This window comes from Chinchilla lanigera, unplaced genomic scaffold (genome assembly GCF_000276665.1).
Source record: "Chinchilla lanigera isolate Chin_1 unplaced genomic scaffold, ChiLan1.0 scaffold00187, whole genome shotgun sequence".
NCBI classification, from domain to species: Eukaryota; Metazoa; Chordata; class Mammalia; order Rodentia; family Chinchillidae; genus Chinchilla; species Chinchilla lanigera.
The window spans coordinates 584680-601293 of record NW_004955588.1 but is presented as its reverse complement, the minus strand read 5'-3'; the positions used below and the strand labels follow the sequence as shown (position 1 = coordinate 601293).

At 42.0% G+C, this 16614-nt stretch overlaps 1 protein-coding gene across 5 annotated transcripts in view; it reads right to left on the bottom strand.

Annotated features, from left to right (window-relative positions):
• Window positions 1-16614, bottom strand: part of Pip5k1a (phosphatidylinositol-4-phosphate 5-kinase, type I, alpha) — a 49642-nt gene that overhangs the window by 4166 nt on the left and 28862 nt on the right. For 4 of the 5 annotated variants that reach the window (XR_001232530.1, XM_013509928.1, XM_013509929.1 and 1 more), the window contains exons 7-13: window positions 10753-11052; window positions 7803-8008; window positions 6861-6944; window positions 4156-4204; window positions 3870-3954; window positions 2552-2698; window positions 2220-2349 (exon numbers count right to left, since the gene is read on the bottom strand). Coding sequence is in view for 4 of the 5 variants with exons in the window: in XM_013509928.1 (XP_013365382.1) it covers window positions 2220-2349; window positions 2552-2698; window positions 3870-3954; window positions 4156-4204; window positions 6861-6944; window positions 7803-8008; window positions 10753-11052 (1001 nt within the window). In the remaining variant the exon portion in view is untranslated. The remainder of the gene's footprint in view (window positions 1-2219; window positions 2350-2551; window positions 2699-3869; window positions 3955-4155; window positions 4205-6860; window positions 6945-7802; window positions 8009-10752; window positions 11053-16614) is intronic. The other variant, XM_013509930.1, reaches the window with a different exon arrangement.

Here is a 16614-nt window from a genome sequence, read left to right as displayed (position 1 = left end):
ACTCCATTTCAGGCTGAGGCAGGAGGATCATTGAAAGTTCAAGACCAACTTGGGCTACAAAGTGAGCTCAAGGCCAGTCTGAACCACATAGCGAGACCCTGTCTCAAAAAAAATAAATAAATAAACTCCATTTACTAGGTTTTGGGATAGTTAATCAATCAGTAACAACTAGCAGGGTGTGGTGGCACATGTGATGGTACCTGTGGAGGCAGGAGGATCACAAATTCAAATCCAACCTGGGCAACTCAATGAGCCCTTGTCTCAAAAAAAAAAGTCTCTGGGTGTGGTGGCACATGCCTGTAATCCCAGCACTCAGAAGGCTGAGGCAGAAAGATTGCTGGGAGTTCTGAGACCAGCCTGGACTACACAAATTCAAGGCCAGCCTGAACTACACAGTGAGACCCTGTCTCAAAAACAAAACAAAACAAACCACCACCACACCAACAGAAAACCAGGTTGAAAAAAAAAAAAAAGAAAAGTAGGTTGAGGGTGTAGCTCAGTATGAAGGCCCTTGGTTCAATCCCAGTACCACCAAAAACCAAGACAAAACAAAAACAATGAATCCTTTTGGTTTCTCCCTGCCCTTTTTCTAGTGGTGCTAGGAATAACCCAAGGCCTCCTGCATGCCAGGTAAGCATCCTATTGCTGAGTGACACTGCCACTCCTGCATTTTCCCTTCAGCACATGAGTGCACACAGCAGTGATCAAATGCCTGCCCTACCACACTGAGTGCCCAGTGCGCGGAGAAAGGGAAACTGTCTTTTTAGTTTCATGGGCCCTCAGAATGAGAGGAGCTGTGCTTAAGGAACTCTATATGGAGAGATAGAGAGTTTATTCAAACTTGGACCTGACTGGGATAGCAAAATGTGGGACTTTCAGCCAATGAGACCTGGAAGAGAGTACGTGAATTCTCCAGGCAGAGATGTGAATCACTAGGGGCCAGGAGTGACTATGATAGCCAGATTCTAAAATGGCTCCCAGTGATACAGCTTAAAGTATGAAAACCTCATGACATTCCTTCCTCTTGGCTGGTTTTGTGTTGTGTTGTGCTGTGTTGTGCTGTGTTGTGTTGTGCTGTGTTGTGTTTTGAGACAGGGTATCCCCATGGAGTCCAGAGGTCTTAAACTATGTAGCCCAGGCTGGTCTCCAACTCGAATTCCTACCTCAGCCGACTGAGTGCAGGGATTGTAAGCGTGCACTACCATGTCCAGCTTATTTCTTGCTCTTGAATGTGGACTGATTAATGACTAGAAGGTGTCAATGCTAAGATTAGGCTACAAAAAGACTGTGACTCCTGCTCAAGTACATTCTCTCTCTTCACTGTGAAAAAAGCCAGCTGTCACATTCTGAGCTCTCCTATGGAGAGGTCACAGGGCAAAGGGAGACTCCCAGTACACAGCCATCCTCAGTTCAGCACCCTGCAGGGAGGTGAATCATACCAGTAACTACATAAATGAACTGAGAAAGAAACCCTCCCATTTGGGCTGTCAGACAAGTCCCCAGCCTGGCCAACTGTATGACTGCCACCTTGTAAGAAACTCTGAGCCAGAAGGTTCAGCCGAGGTGCACCTGAATTTCTGACCCACAAAAACTATGGTGCATGTTTGTTATATTAAGGCAGTAACTTCTGGGGTAATTTTTTATACTGCGATAGATAATACAAAATTAAGTCCCAATCTTTATTTACACTAGACCCTTTTGATAGTTTGACAGTTCACTGTTTTAACCCTAGCAATCTTCCTAGGGTTAAGTCCTAATCTGAATTCTCACTTTGCTCACCAAAAGATGAAGGATTAGTTGAGATATCTGAGTACTATAAAGGTGGCACATACACAACCCTGAAAACATAAAGGCAGGGACACACTTTTCCAAATAGCTAAAGATGAGCTCCCAGTGAACCTGCACAAATTTAGTAAAGAGGACAAAAATAATGCTCCCATGAAAAACAGAATAATGAAGGACCTGTGCCAGGTAAGGGGGTATATTCCTGTCATTCCAGCTACTTAGTAGGCTAAGGCAGGAGGTTTCCAAGTCTGAGGCCAGTCTGAGCAACTCAGAGAACCCCTGTCTCAAAATAAAAAAGGCTGGGGATATAACAGGTAGCAGAACACTTCCTTGCCTAGCATGTGTGAGCTGCTGGGAGTGTGATCCCTAGTACTACCAAACAAAAGTTATGGAGGGATAATGTGACTACATGGTGAAAGGGTCAAGGAACCAACCTCGTATTTAGTACTTGCAAAGTCTCTCCAACTACATGTGAGAAACTAGGGCCAGAAACAAATGAGTCCTCACTGACTTCCTCCACAGGTGCAGTCTGAGGTAAAACATCAGGACGACCAAGGTGGACGTCTGGAAAAGAGAAAAGGGAAGAAAACTGGTAAATGAAACAGAAGAAAGAGGTAATGGGCAGAGGGAATAAAGTGGAAAACATGTACGATCTGGCTTTTCCTTGATAGAAATGGGAAGCAAAGGCCCTGGCCAGAGAGGCTAAGGACTCAGAAAGGAGAGAAGAAAAACACAATCACACAGGGACCCCCACCCTGGCGCTGACCTGGCTCCACTTCCGCCTTTGTTGTCACTTGTGCTCTGTGCTCCCCAGAGGCCGATGGCTGGTAAGTAACGCAGGTGTTGCCGCTGGGGCCTGCTCGCCGAGAGAAAGATGAGCCAGACCGAAACTTTTTGGAAGGAGAGGGCTTCACTTCAAAAGGGAAAGAAAGCCTACTTAGCACCAACCTCAGAAACCATCACCAAGACACAGACACAAACTGCTAGTTCTCCCCAACACACACCCGAAGTTATTCTGAAGCAAAGCAGGAAGAAGGGTTAATGTCACAAAGATGGGTTCTATCAAGGATTAGTAGACCGAAGGTCACTCTCCGCTTTGGAAAGAAAACAAGGCCTCAAGCAAAGGTGACACGTACATATACCCCTCCCCAGCCCCAACGCAAGAGGCTTTGCCTCTACTTGATGAGATGTTCTCTATTCCATAGTTCCCAGTAAACAAAGATGACTCTTTTAGTCTACATCTTCTAACCACTTATGAACACAGCAATATAATATATATTATTATAGATCAAAACTGAAAAGGGATAGGTATGGTGGAGCATGCCTGTAATCCCAGCACTCAGGAGGCTGAGGCAAGAAAGAGGATCATTATGAGTTCAAGGCCAGCCTGGACACAGCAAGACTATGGCTCAAGAAAAACAACAACGAAAAACAAAAAAAGAGTTTTCCATGCTTCTTAAGACTGTCTGGCACACGTAGGTCCCTCTCTGCCTCAGTATAGGACTAATGATGCCCAGGATGAGGAAAGGGAAGGAGAAACTAGAATTTACCAGTGGTAACAACGTGGAGAATTTGGAAAAAAAGAAAAAAAAAAAGGAGTATGGCACTTCCAAACCAAGGAAGCTGAAGGAAGTGACTAAGAAAACTCACTAAACAGAAATCAGTAATGCTTCAACCACTTAACTAGACTGAGAACTCCCTGGCACCTGAAATATGCATGAAAAAAAAGACATTAATAACATCCTTATCTATTTCTATACACAAGTTTGGCTCTATCTGAGCATGTGGCATGGATTCTCCATCCACAACTACACTTTTTTTTTTTTTTTTTTTGCAATCCCACCAATTCCCCAGAAATGGCCCTCACCTCAATGACACATGTAGAGAGAGCCAGGGGGAAGCAGCAACTTGGAAACAACTGGGACAGACAGAATGACTGACAAAAGGACGAGAAGCAGCTCTCATAGGGTGCAGGCAGAGCAGAAGAGGCCTCTGGCCTTTGCAGCTCTCTGACAGAGGTGTCCTGCCCCCCATGTGCTGGGGTAAGGGAGCCACTGGGGGGTCATCTGGTAGAAGCCACTTACGGGGGATCTTCTTGAACACTGTGTTGCACATGAAGCGCTGGAATCGCTCAGCATAGAAGCCTGGACGGTGCACTGATACAGTGTCCTGCAGAGAAGAGGCTACACTGTTAGAGACAAAGCATCCCAGCAAGAGGACCTGTAGTCTGAGGCCCATTTCCCTCTGACAGAGACCTAAGACAAGGGTAAAACTCAGAAATGAAATTTTAAAATGCATGGAAAAAACCCAGGGGGGCCAAATCAGACGTGACAAGCAGAGGTGGGAGGTCTTTAGCTGACTGCTACTCACCCCATCATGTACCAGCGCTTTCCAAGAGTGCTCCAGCTTCTTAACAAACCTGCCAAGAAAAATTTGTATCACACATACTGTTGTTGAATGAGGGCACTTAATAGCTTTGGTGTTTTGTTTTGTTTTGTTTCAGGGATTTAAAGGAGCAATGACCGCCCCCCTCAAGAAAAAAAGAAAAAAAAGAAACCCCAGAAAGATAAAAGCCAGAAAAGCAGCCAATGTGGTGGCCTATGCCTATAATCTTAGCACCAGGAGGCTAAACCAGGAAGATCACTGCAAGTTTGAGGCCAGCCTGCACTACATAGTGAGTTCAAAACCAGCCTGAACTACGTAATGAGACCCTGCCTCAACTCCACCCACCCCCAAAAAAAGAAAATTAAAAGCTGGAAAAGATGCACACTGTGGTACACTGGCTTTCAAAACAGCCATGGCAGTGCTAGTTCAGCAATGTTGTTTCTAGGTTAAGTCAATTATTCCCCATGAGAAAAGAGTAGTTTGTATGTCCCTGGCAAGTGAAACACAAGAACATTAATTGTAAAACAAAACATTATCCCGGCGCTCCAAGAAGAACTCGACAACTGCATTCATCTGCTACCACTGTTAAAAGCCAGGCCACCTCAAGAGGAACTGCCCTAAGAGGCCCCATGGGCCATGCCCTGGATGCAAAGGAGACCACTGGAGATCGGTCTGCCCTCTGAGGTGGAGGCCCCAGAGCTCAGACCCATGCTGCCAGTTAGTCCAACAGGAATGAGAGGGCTTGGGGCATGGTCTGCCTTCTCCCTCTGGCCAGACCGTCATCTCCATCGAGGAGTCCTGGGTAATCATGACTATGGAGGAACAAGAAAACAGCCTGTTGCTAGACACAGGTGCAAGTCTCTCAGTCCTTCTTTTCAATCCTGGCCTTCCTTCCAGCCATCATACCTCAGTGAAAGGAGTCACTGGTGAGGAGGTAATATGCTATTTTTGACAACCCTTAGGCTGTAACTACTTAATAGGTCCTTCTTGCATATCTCTATCTTCCTGAGAAACCACTTTGAAGATACCACCACATATTACAGCAGCCATTGATATTTTCCTACTAATCTATCCATAACTGTGTAAAGTTTGTAATGTTCCTATCGTATTTCATAAATGGATGTCTGTTTATTATTATGTGTTTCCTACAACAACCATTGAGAGGGCTGGGGATTTAGCTCAGCGGCAAAAGCGCCTGCCTTGCAAGCGCAAGGTCGTGAGTTCGGTTCCCGGTACCGGAGAAAAACCAAAAAAAAATAAAAAAATAAAAAAAAAAAAAAACAACCATTGAGAATAGTTAATGATTTTTCAATAGGTCACTTATGTATAGCTCTATTTATTTTCTTTAGAAGCCACTTTGAAGATACCAAAGTATAGTACAACAACTCTTGATAATCTCCTACCTCTTTTGTCTGTAACTCAATATTATTTGTCTATTTGTTTTCCTGAGAAACTATTTTGTAGATAATAATATGTAAAACGATAACCATTGATAATTTCCTACCATTTTGTCTGTAATTTGCTAACTCCCCCCTATTATTATGTTATCCTTCTTTTATTCTTATAAAAAACAAAACAAAACAAAACAAAAAAAAACATTAATTGTAGAAGCAAGGCACAACGGCCCACACCTGCAACCCCAACTACCTGGGAGACTGATGTAGGAAGACAGCAAGTTTAAGGCAAGTCTGGGCAACTTAGTGAAACCCTGTCTCAAAATAAAAAGTAAAAAAGAAGCGAGGCATGGTTGCACATGCCTGTAATCCCAGCACTAGGGAGGCCGAGGCAGGAGGATCATTGCGAGTTCTCGAGACCAGCCTGGGCTACAAAGTGAGCTCAAGGCTAGCCTGAACTGCATAGCAACACCCTGTCTCGAAAAGACAAAAAAAAAAAGTAAAAAGGGGTCAGGGTAACGCTCAGTGGTGAAGTACTTAGATAGCATGTATGAGACCCTAAATTCCATTGCCAGTGCCAAAACAAAACAAAACACAGACATACAAAAATAAGGCGAGCTGACAGAACACATGTGTAAGAGCCTGAAAAGGGTAGTTAAAATTTGATAATCTGCCAGGAGTGGTAGCGCACACCTATAGTCCCAGCACTGGGGAGGCTGAGGAGGGAGGATCACCATAGGTTTGAGGCCAGACTGAATTACACAGTAAACCCTGTCTCAAAAAATCCAAAACTAAATTTTAATTAATTTTAAAAATTGGGTAATTCTCTGAACCAATAAATCAAGTACTGTCTAGTTCTCATTAGTACTAAAAGGTTACAGGAGCAAAACTGCGATCTAACAAGTCCTGCTTCTCCCTCAGCACCACTCCACTGCCTCTTAGCCTCTTGGGCAGCAATTTTGACAGCTCTTCCTCTGTGGAAAGGGGCATGTACTTCAGCTTCCTCCCAGTGTGGAGAATGACTCATCTCACAGGGTTTTCACAAAACGCCAGGCAGATGGTGTGCTCTACCTTGGCACTTCCGAACACTGACTCAGCCTTCCACAGAAGGTCTACATCATCAGTGGGGAGGCAGTAGGGTAGGGAAGCCACAGAAAGAAGCCAACCATCTAAAAAAAAAAATCAATGAGGTCAGCAGCCAGACTGCAACTGTTCTTACCTGAGGAAGAACTTAACAACAAACCCATCTAACAAAGCAATGTGAGTGGCTTCTGCATCAGTCCATATGCTCCTCACCTGTAAGACTGCAGAATATCAATGATGCCGATGTAAAGCAGGAGCCTTTCCCCTTTATTATTGCGGGCAGGAATGCCACCCATGCTGGGAAAGACAAAAAGGAAGGAATTAGGAAATCTGTTAGCTAGAAGGTAGAAGCTTCTCCTAACCTTGAGTCAAATCAGGATGGAACTGAGATCTAAATATAACTGATTTATCCTCTGTAAACTGCAAAACTGTGAGACTCCTTCCCCCAACTGTAAGAATCTCTCGGGTATGCACTATAATCTCCTGGCTAGTCTTTTCGCCTACTGTTCCTACCCCAGCTCCACCAAAAAAAAGTCTCTAAAAGCACTACTACTCAGCAATATTCTAACTGCTTGCAAAGCGAACTCTGAATGTCCTGATAAGTTCTGTATCTTATTGCCTACTAAAGACATTCTTCTTGGGGCTGGGGGTTTAGCTCAGCGGCACAGCGCCTGCCTGGCAAGCACAAGGTCGTGAGTTTGATCCCCGGTACTGGAAAAAAAAAAAAAAAAGACATTCTTCTTTAAAGTCATGTTATGGGACACCTAAAAATGAAACCATCCAACAGACACACAGTATTTCAGAAACTAAATTAAACTCAGCAATGGTAAGAAAGATGCCTTCCAAAGAAGTCTATAATGAATTGTGATAAAGTTAGAATTAACAGACACAAACCTAACATTTTGAATGTAATATATTGTCTTTTTACCCTGGATAGCTCTCCCTCCCGTATGAATTAAAACCTCCAAATTAAAGCCATTTTCCTTTCCTTTTCTATTCTTAAGAAAGCTCATTTGATGATTCTACAAGCATTTATGTTGCTGGCTTAACTGCTGCCTCAAAGCTACTTCCTTTCCAGAAGTTAAGTGCTTTCAGTAAGAAAAAGGGCTATGCGTCTATCTCTGCTCACCTCCCTGGTGCCCCAAGCCCACTCACTGGTCATCGGTCTCCATGGTGCCACCACGTCGAGCCTCACCCTGGATCGATTCCATGGCTGTGGAATACAGGGCCTTTTGGGAGGTTGGTCTACGAGTGTCAACTGTGTATTGTGTTTCACTGCTTAAGGGCTCTCGCTGTGAATGATCTATGTTGTGGATTGACATCAAGAGACTATAGTCCATTATCTTGAAGCTCTGAAGCACCTAAGGAAGGAAAAGATAATCTGAGCCCTGGGAATTAGCAGGATATTTTTTCAAGACCTTATCATTTCATTATTCTTGGTGGACAACCTCCAAGGCTAACCATAGGATTATCCCCTGATCTACTCTTTAGAAAAGAGTTAATAGCCTGGCATGGTAGTGCACACCTATAATCCCAGCACTCGGGAGGCTGAGGCAGCAGAATCATTACAAATTCGAGACCAGCCTGGGCCACAAAGTGAGCTCAAGGCCAGCCTGAACTGCACAGTGAGACCCTACCTGAAAAAGACAAAAAAAAAAAAAGAAAAGAGTTCATTAGCCTCTCTGGTCAGTCTATTTCTCTTATCTATACTCACTTACCTTTCTCTAGTTTGTATAATACAAATCATTTCTTGAAGTCCTACTGCCTAGTTTACAGACTCTCTCTGTTCTTCTTTCTATCTCATCACAAAAAGAACACTATGTGCTCAAGGGAACAAAGAACACATATTGGTACTATAAAGAATCTGCAATGAGGATTTCTGATAAAAGTGCTCCTTGCAACAGAACAGATCTGTGACAGAACTTTTTTGATCAGTTTCAGTTCATTTGAACATTAACTGAATCTGTACTGTGAGAGGAACTGTGCCTGTTTACAGGGACATAAAGACACTTAGGAGAGTTTGGGGGCTGGGGTAAACCGCAGCGGGAGCTGTCTTGTGTGATGTACTAGGTTTGAATCCCAGTACCAAGGACAGGAGTTAGAAGGAAGGGTGGGAGAAGGAGGGAGGGATGAAGGGCAGAAGAAAAAAAGGGCTGGGTGTGGTGGCACAGGCCTACAATCACAATGCTCAGGAGGCTGAGGCAGAAGGATTGCCACAAATTTAAGGCCAGCCTAGGGTACAAAGTGAGTTTCAGGCCAGCCTGAACTACACAGCAAGACTCAAAAAAAAAACCCAAAAAACAAAAAGGTGGGAGGGAAGAGGAAGGGGAGTGGGCAGGGGAGGGGGAGGGGGAAAGGGAAGGGGAGGGGAGGGAAAAAAGGAGGGGGAGGGAAAGGGAGGGGGAAGGGGAAGGGGGAGGGGAAAGGGAAGGGAGAGGGAAAGGAGGAGGAGAGGGGGAGAGGGAAGGGAGGCTAACATTATGGCCTGATAGAAGAAAATGATCTTACTACAGCAGTTTGAGAAAAAATGACCAGAAATAGAAAAATCAATAGGGAAAGGTATAACAAAACCCAAAAGACAATTATCTTAAGAAAATAGAAAACAGTTTATTGTCAAATGGTACAGAAAAGCTGAGGAAGAATGGAGAAGTATTCTCTCTTTACCATCCAGACTGTCACTGGGAGAGCAGTTCTATAAAGTGGTGAGAGGGGCTGGGGATTTAGCTCAGTGGCACAGTGCCTGCCTGGCAAGCATGAGGTCATGAGTTCAATTCCCGGTACCGGAAAAAACTAAAAAACAAAAACAAACAAACAAACAAATATAAAGTGGTGAGAACAAACAAAAGCCAAAACAGGAAATAATGAGTTGAGGCAGGAATATGAAAGAAAAAGAAAAAAATGGAAGCCTTGGGGAGATAAAAACCCTCCTAAATTAAAGACAGATAAGCTTGCTGGTATAATGAAAAAAAAAAAAAAAAGTAGCCAGCAGGGGCTAAAACTAGAGGAAGGAAAGATATCTAACACACAAATAGCACTGGCCTGAAATAAGTCACAAAGCTGGGGGAAAGGATAGTAAGAATTCTAAGTGCAGATACCTTTAAAAACTCTTAACATAGGGGCTGGGGATTTAGCTCAGCAGCACAGCGCCTGACTGGCAAGTGCGAGGTTGTGAGTTTGATTCCCAGTACCAGGAAAAAAAAAAAAAAAAAGAAAATTATTTTTTGCCGGGCGTGATGGCTCACGCCTGTAATCCCAGCACTTGGGAGGCTGTGGCAGGAGGATCGTATGCAAGTTCGAGACCAGTTTGGGCTACAAAGTGAGCTCAAGGCCAGCCTGAACTGCATAGTGAGACCCTGTCTCAAAAGAAAAAAAAAAAACTGGTAACATAGGCAGCATGAAGAGATGGAACAGGATAGAAAGTTTAAGCAGTCTTTTCAGAAACAAAGCTGGAGCAAGGGGAGTTAGAAAGCAGTTTGAACAGAGCGCCAAACACCTGAAATCCCTCATGAGAGCAGGACACAGAACGATGAGCAACACTATGGGTCCAGGTGGAACTAAGTGTCAGTCAGCTGTAGATATCACCAGGACACACAGCTGTGATTTTCCTCAGCACACTCACTTGCCAACTTACAGATACAAACTTGGCCAGAAGACCAAATATGAAGAATTACGGTGCTTTGACAGATGGGTGTGGTGGCGCACGTCTGTAATCCCAGCACTCAGGAGGCTGAGGCAGGAGGATTGTTGTGACTTCGAGACCAGCCTGGGCTACAAAGTGAGCTGAAGGCTAGCCTGAACTGCATAGCGAGACCCTGTCTCAAAAAAAGACCAAAAAAAAAAAAAAGGGAATTACAGTGCTGGCTTAAAAATATGTATAACTACACGACCCAGGCTAACTAGAGAAGAAAGTAAAGCCAATGGGGAGGATAAACAGGGATGAAGTAAAAATGTAATGGCATGGCTATGAGCTGATTTAAGTCATTTCATATACAGTCTAGGACACGCAATTAAGGAACACAGTACCACCTTCCACAGAATGAATTCCTAAGAACAACCCCATGATTGAGATTTTTGGTGCCTGACAGAGGAAATGCAACAGACTTACCAAACAGTCACGCTGCAGGGTCTTACACAGAGCATTGTACATGTCAGCATCCAAGAAGAGACCATCAGGCATGTCTTGTAAGAAGTCCAAGTCTTTAAAGGTTGGCAGAGGCTTCTCTCGCTCTTTCTGAGAAGCACGCCGTTTGTAAGTGGAGCCCTTGAGGTCGTATTTGATATGCATCTTGACTGACCTTGGTAAGAGATTGTTCATCACCACAATCCGAATGTTCTTGCCACCCGCCTGCACACAGTACAGTCCATAGAATTTAGGCAACAAAGTGCGAGGGTTCTGGTTGAGGTTCTGAGGACACAGAAATAAAAAGTAATGGAGCAAGCCAGTTCATTTTCAGTGAAACTCAAGGGCAAAAGTTACCATCCATCCTGCCTTTGTCTCTGACATAGGCATGAACTGTCTGTCCATACGCCCACATACTTGTTTAAAATTTCCCAACACTTGTATCTCGATGATGAGATCACCACGAAGCTGTGCCACAGACCCTACGGTACAGTAGTCACTGAGGACATGAAAAGTAAGCTGGATATATTCAGAGGAGTTTAAGACAGGTGTTTTTTCCCAAGGTTTTGTTTTGTTTTGTTTTTTTTGTTTTTCTCCGGTACCGGGAACCGAACTCACGACCTCGCGCTTGCCAGGCAGGCGCTTTGCCGCTGAGCTAAATCCCCAGCCCCATTTGTTTTGTTTTTTGAGACAGGGTTTTGCTATGTAGTGCAGGCTGGCCTTGAACTCTATGTAGCCCAAGCAAAGAATTTTATTTGTTTTTACAAATGCATGTATTAATATGTTTGAAACACATAATACTTACATTCATCTTGTGGAATTGGTACACATCACATCTTGATCATTTTTACTTCCTGTTCCTTCCCCCCTCCCTCTGGATTCCCTTCTCACCTCCACAGTCTATCTCCACTTCCTACCATCTCTCTTTCACTTTGTTCTTTATTTATATTTGGGGTCTCTCGTATCAGAGAAACCACATGATATTTAACCTTCTGTGAATGATTTCACTTAGCATTATGGTCTCTAGATCCATCTGTTTCCCAAAAAATGACTCAGGTTTAACCTTCTTTATGGCCTAGAGGTACTCCACTGCATAAACACACATTTTCTTCATTCATCTGTTGATGATCATGTAGGCCTCTCTTTTTTTTTTTTCAGTAATGGGAATTGAACTCAGGGCCTTGTGCTTTGCCAGGCATCCCCAGCCCCTAAGCCTCCTTCATAATTTAGTTATTGTAACTTGTGCTACTATGTGATAACTCTTCTAAGACAGTATCTCAAAAAGGTATAGGTAGATCAAATAAAATTTTTAGTTTTAGTTTTCTGAAGAATCTCCATACTATTTTCCACAGTAGTTATACCAATATACATTCCTACCAACAGTGTGAAATGTTCCTTTTTCCCCCACAACCACACTAGCATTTGTTGTTTTGGAAATCCTTGATCATAGCCATTCTTACTGGAGTAAGATGGAATCTCAGTGCTGTTCTTTTTTTTTTTTTTCTGTCTTTGTCTTTTTGAGACAGGGTCTCGGCTATGCAGTTCAGGCTGGCCTTGAGCTCACTTTGTAGCCCAGGGTGGTCTTGAACTTGCACCGATCCTCTTGCCTCAGCCTCCCGAGTGCTGGGATTACAGGCGTGTGCCACCACACTCAGCCAATGCTATTTTAATTTGCAATTCTCTAATGGCTAAAGATACTCAACATGTTTTTCATGTATTTATTGATCATTTGTACTTGTTCTTTTGAAAAGTGTTGATCATTTTCAACTGCCCATTTTTGACCGGATTTCTAACTTTTTATACTTCTTTATACATTCCTCTAAGGAATGGCTGGCAAAAATTCCCATTCTGCAGGTTATTTTTTCACTCTCTTGGTTGTTTGCTGTGCAGGTGCTTTTTAAATTGATCTAATCCCATAGGTTGATTCTTGGTATTATACCTTGTGGAACTGGAGTTCTGTTTAAGAAGTCCTTGTCTAATCAGGCATGGTGGTTCATGCCTGTAATCCCAGCACTCAGGAGGCTGAGATAGGAGGACTGACATGAGTTTAAGGCCAACTTGAGCTATACAGCAAGTTCAAGGTCAGCCTCCACTATATAGCAACACTCTGTTTCAAAAATTTTTTTCAAAAAGTCCTTGTCTTGGCTGTCTTCCAGAGTTTCACCTTATTTTTCTCCGTTAAGCACATAGTGTTTCTGATTTCATATCTAGCACTTCGATCGATTTTGACCTGATTTAATGCGGTGTGAAAGGTATCTAGAATTATTCCTCAGCATGTGGACTGCGGACAAGCAGCACTATTTGTTAAAGAGGCTATCATTTTTTCAGCCTATGTTATTGGCCCCTTTGTCAAAAATCACAAGGCTAAAGGTATGTGGGGGTTGGTTCTGCATCCTCCATTCTATTCCACTGGTAAATATGTGTTTTGGTGCCATATCATGCTGTTTTCATTATGCAGCTTTGTGGTATAGTTTGAAGTCAAGGATCGTATTGCTTTGGCTATTTTGGGTCTCTCTGGTTCCACATAAATTTCAGTTTTGTTTTGTTTTTTTTTTTTTTTTTGGTTTTTCTCCGGTACCGGGAACCGAACTCACGATCTTGCGCTTGCCAGGCAGGCGCTTTTGCCACTGAGCTAAATCCCCAGCAGAATTTTTTTTTTTGTACTGGGAATGGAACTCACAACCTTGTGCTTGCCAGGCAGACACTGTGCCACTGAGCTATATCCCTGGCCTGGAATTTTTTTTTTTTTTCTTCTCATTCTATGAAAAAATGTTTATTGGTATTTTGACTGAAATTGCACTTAATCTAAACATCATTTTTGGTAACGTGGCCATTTGATAATACTGATTCTACCTATCCAATATCCCTATGCAAAGAGATATCTTTGCATTTTCTTTCTTTTTTCCTTTCTTGGTTTTTTTATCTTTCTATTTGCTAATGTCCACTTCAATCTTTTTTCAAAGCATGAGAGCTGTCCTTATAAAGGCTACTCACTGAGCCAGGTGTGGTGGCACTCCTTGTACTCCCAAGACTCATTGCAGCAGGACTGCTGCACGTTCAAGGCCAGCATAAAATATATAGTGTGACTCTGTCTCAAAAAACTAAAAAATAGCCCAGCATGGTGGTACACGCCTGTAATCCCAGCACTCGGGAGGCTGAGGCAGGAGGATCATTCAAAGTTTGAGACCAGCCTGGGCTACAAAGTGAGTTCAAAGTGCATAGTAAGTGAGAACCTGTCTCAGGGCTGGCGATTTAACTCAGTGCCACAGTGCCTACCTGGCAAGCACAAAGTTGTTAGTTCGATTTCAGGTACTGGAAAACACACACACACACACACACACAACCCCTAAAAAATAAAATAACAATACAGGTCATTCACTTCTGTAGTTAAATTCATTTCTGGTATTTCTTTTTTCTTTTTTTTTTTTTTTAAGCTACAGTGATTGGGGCTGTTTTCCTAATTTATTTTTCAGTGATGTCATTATTAGTGTACAAAAACACTACTGAATAATGTTTGTTAATTTTATATACTGTCACTTGGCTGAATTTGTCAGTTCTGAGTCTTCTGTGGTTTTTTGGATTGTCTAGGTAAGGGACTGTGTCATCTGCAAATAACAATAACCTGTATAGGCCAGGGATATAGCTCAGTAACACAAGTGCCTGCCTGGCAAGCACAAGGTCCTGAGTTTGATCCCTGGTACTGAAAAAAAAAGAAAATAATAATAATAATAATAATAATAATAATAATAATAATAATAATAGCCTCACTTCTTCCTTTCTTGTTTAAATCTATTTTCTTTCTCTCTGTTGCTTGGTTGCTCTGACTGGAGTTGCAAGCACGATACTAAAGGGGAGTGGTAAGAGTAGACACCCTTGACCTGTTCTGATTTTAGAGGGACTGCTTTCAGTTTCTGCCCATTTAATATGATGTTGGCAGTGGGGTTATACAGCAAGCCCATTGGAGTAATGACAAATTTCTCAACACAAATCTTAAAGGCCAGAAAAAGTATTTTTTCCAGTTTTTTTTAGACTGGAAAGCACATGAAATTTTCTGAAATGCTATACCTTATGCCATAGAGCATGCTTACATACAATACACAATAATTAAAATCTGCCATTGAAATCTACCATCAAATTAACACAGAATGAAATCAGAAATCAACAGCAAAAGAAACTATAGGAATTATGCAAATTAATCTATAATCCTGAATAATCTATGGTAACAGAAGAAATGTAGAAGTTAACAGAATCAAGTGACAGTGGTAGTACAACATACCAAAACCATAAGAGAGACATTTATAGCTGTGAATGCATACATTAGAAAAAAGTGACCTCAAATAAATAAATAACTTAATATATCTCAAGGTCCTAGAAAAACAAGAGCAACACCAACCCAAAACTTGTAGATGGAAAGAAATTATAAAAATCAGAGCAGAAATTAATCACATTTTGGGGGAGGGTTGCTTTTTGAGGCAGGGTCTCGCTATGTAGTTCAATCTGGCCTTGAGCTTACTTTATAACCCAGGCTGGTCTCAAACTCCCAATGATGCTCCTGCCTCAGCCTCCTGAGTGCTGGGATTACAGGCATGTGCCACCATACCCAGAGTAAATTAATCAAATTATACCTGAAAAAAAAATACAGCATCAATGACCCCAAAACTAGCTTCTTTGAAAGGATACATAAGGTTGATTAACCTTAATCAACCTTACCAAAAGAATCAAACAAGAGTTACCAGTGCAATTGGAGAAAAGAAAGGAAAAATTACAATGAACACCACTGATATCCAGGAGATTATACGAAATTTTGGAAAAGAAAAACTTATATTCCAATATATACTGGAAAAAACTTGTATTTCCAATATATATTGAAAACTTATATTCAATAAAATGGAGAATCGAGAAGAAATGGATAAATTCTTAAGACATATGTGAATTTCCAAACAAAGATACAAAACCATGAAGAAAAAGAAACAAAAAATCCTGATGAGACCAGGAACAGGCAATGAAATAGAGGTAGTAACAAAAACCCTACTAAGAAAAGCATGATGGAGTGAGTCTCCACTGATCTTTACCAAAACATTGGGGAGGAACTAACACCAATATTCCTTCTTCCACAAAATAGGGAAGAAGTACTGTCAAACGCATTCCTGGAAGCTAGCATTCTTTTAATACCAAAACAGAACAAGAACTCAACAGCACAACTATTACTACTGTAACAGGTTAATTTCCTTTATCAGCACAGATGCAAAAACCCTCACAACTAGATACTTGTAAACAGAATGTATATAACAAATCATTAAAATAGTCACACTTCATAACTAAGTCAGCTTCATTTCTGGGATGCAAGGCTAGTTCAATATACCAAACAGTAAATCAATAAATGTCAAACATCACATAAACAGAAGTAAAAATAAAAATCACAGATCATCTCAACAGATATAAAAAAAGCCTTTGACAAAATTCAACATTTACTCATAGTTTAAAAAAAAAAACCTTGATGAGAACACATATAAATAGATTTTACCTCCAACTGAGAAAAGCCAGAAACTTCAAAAAGTCTTCTTAACCCTCAGTCCTGGTTATAGTATAAGTAATGATCAAAATATACAATGAATGTATGCATTTTAAAAATATATTATAGCTGGGCATGGTGGCACATGCCTGTAATCTCAGCATTTGGGGAGCTGAGGCAGGAGGATTACTGCAGGTTCAAGACCAGCCTAGGCTACAAAGTGAACTCAAGGCCAGCCTGAACTGCATAGCGAGACCCTGTCTCAAAAAAAAGACCAAAAAGGGGCTGGGTGATTTAGCTCAGTGGCACACTGCCTTGCATGGCAAGCGCAAGGT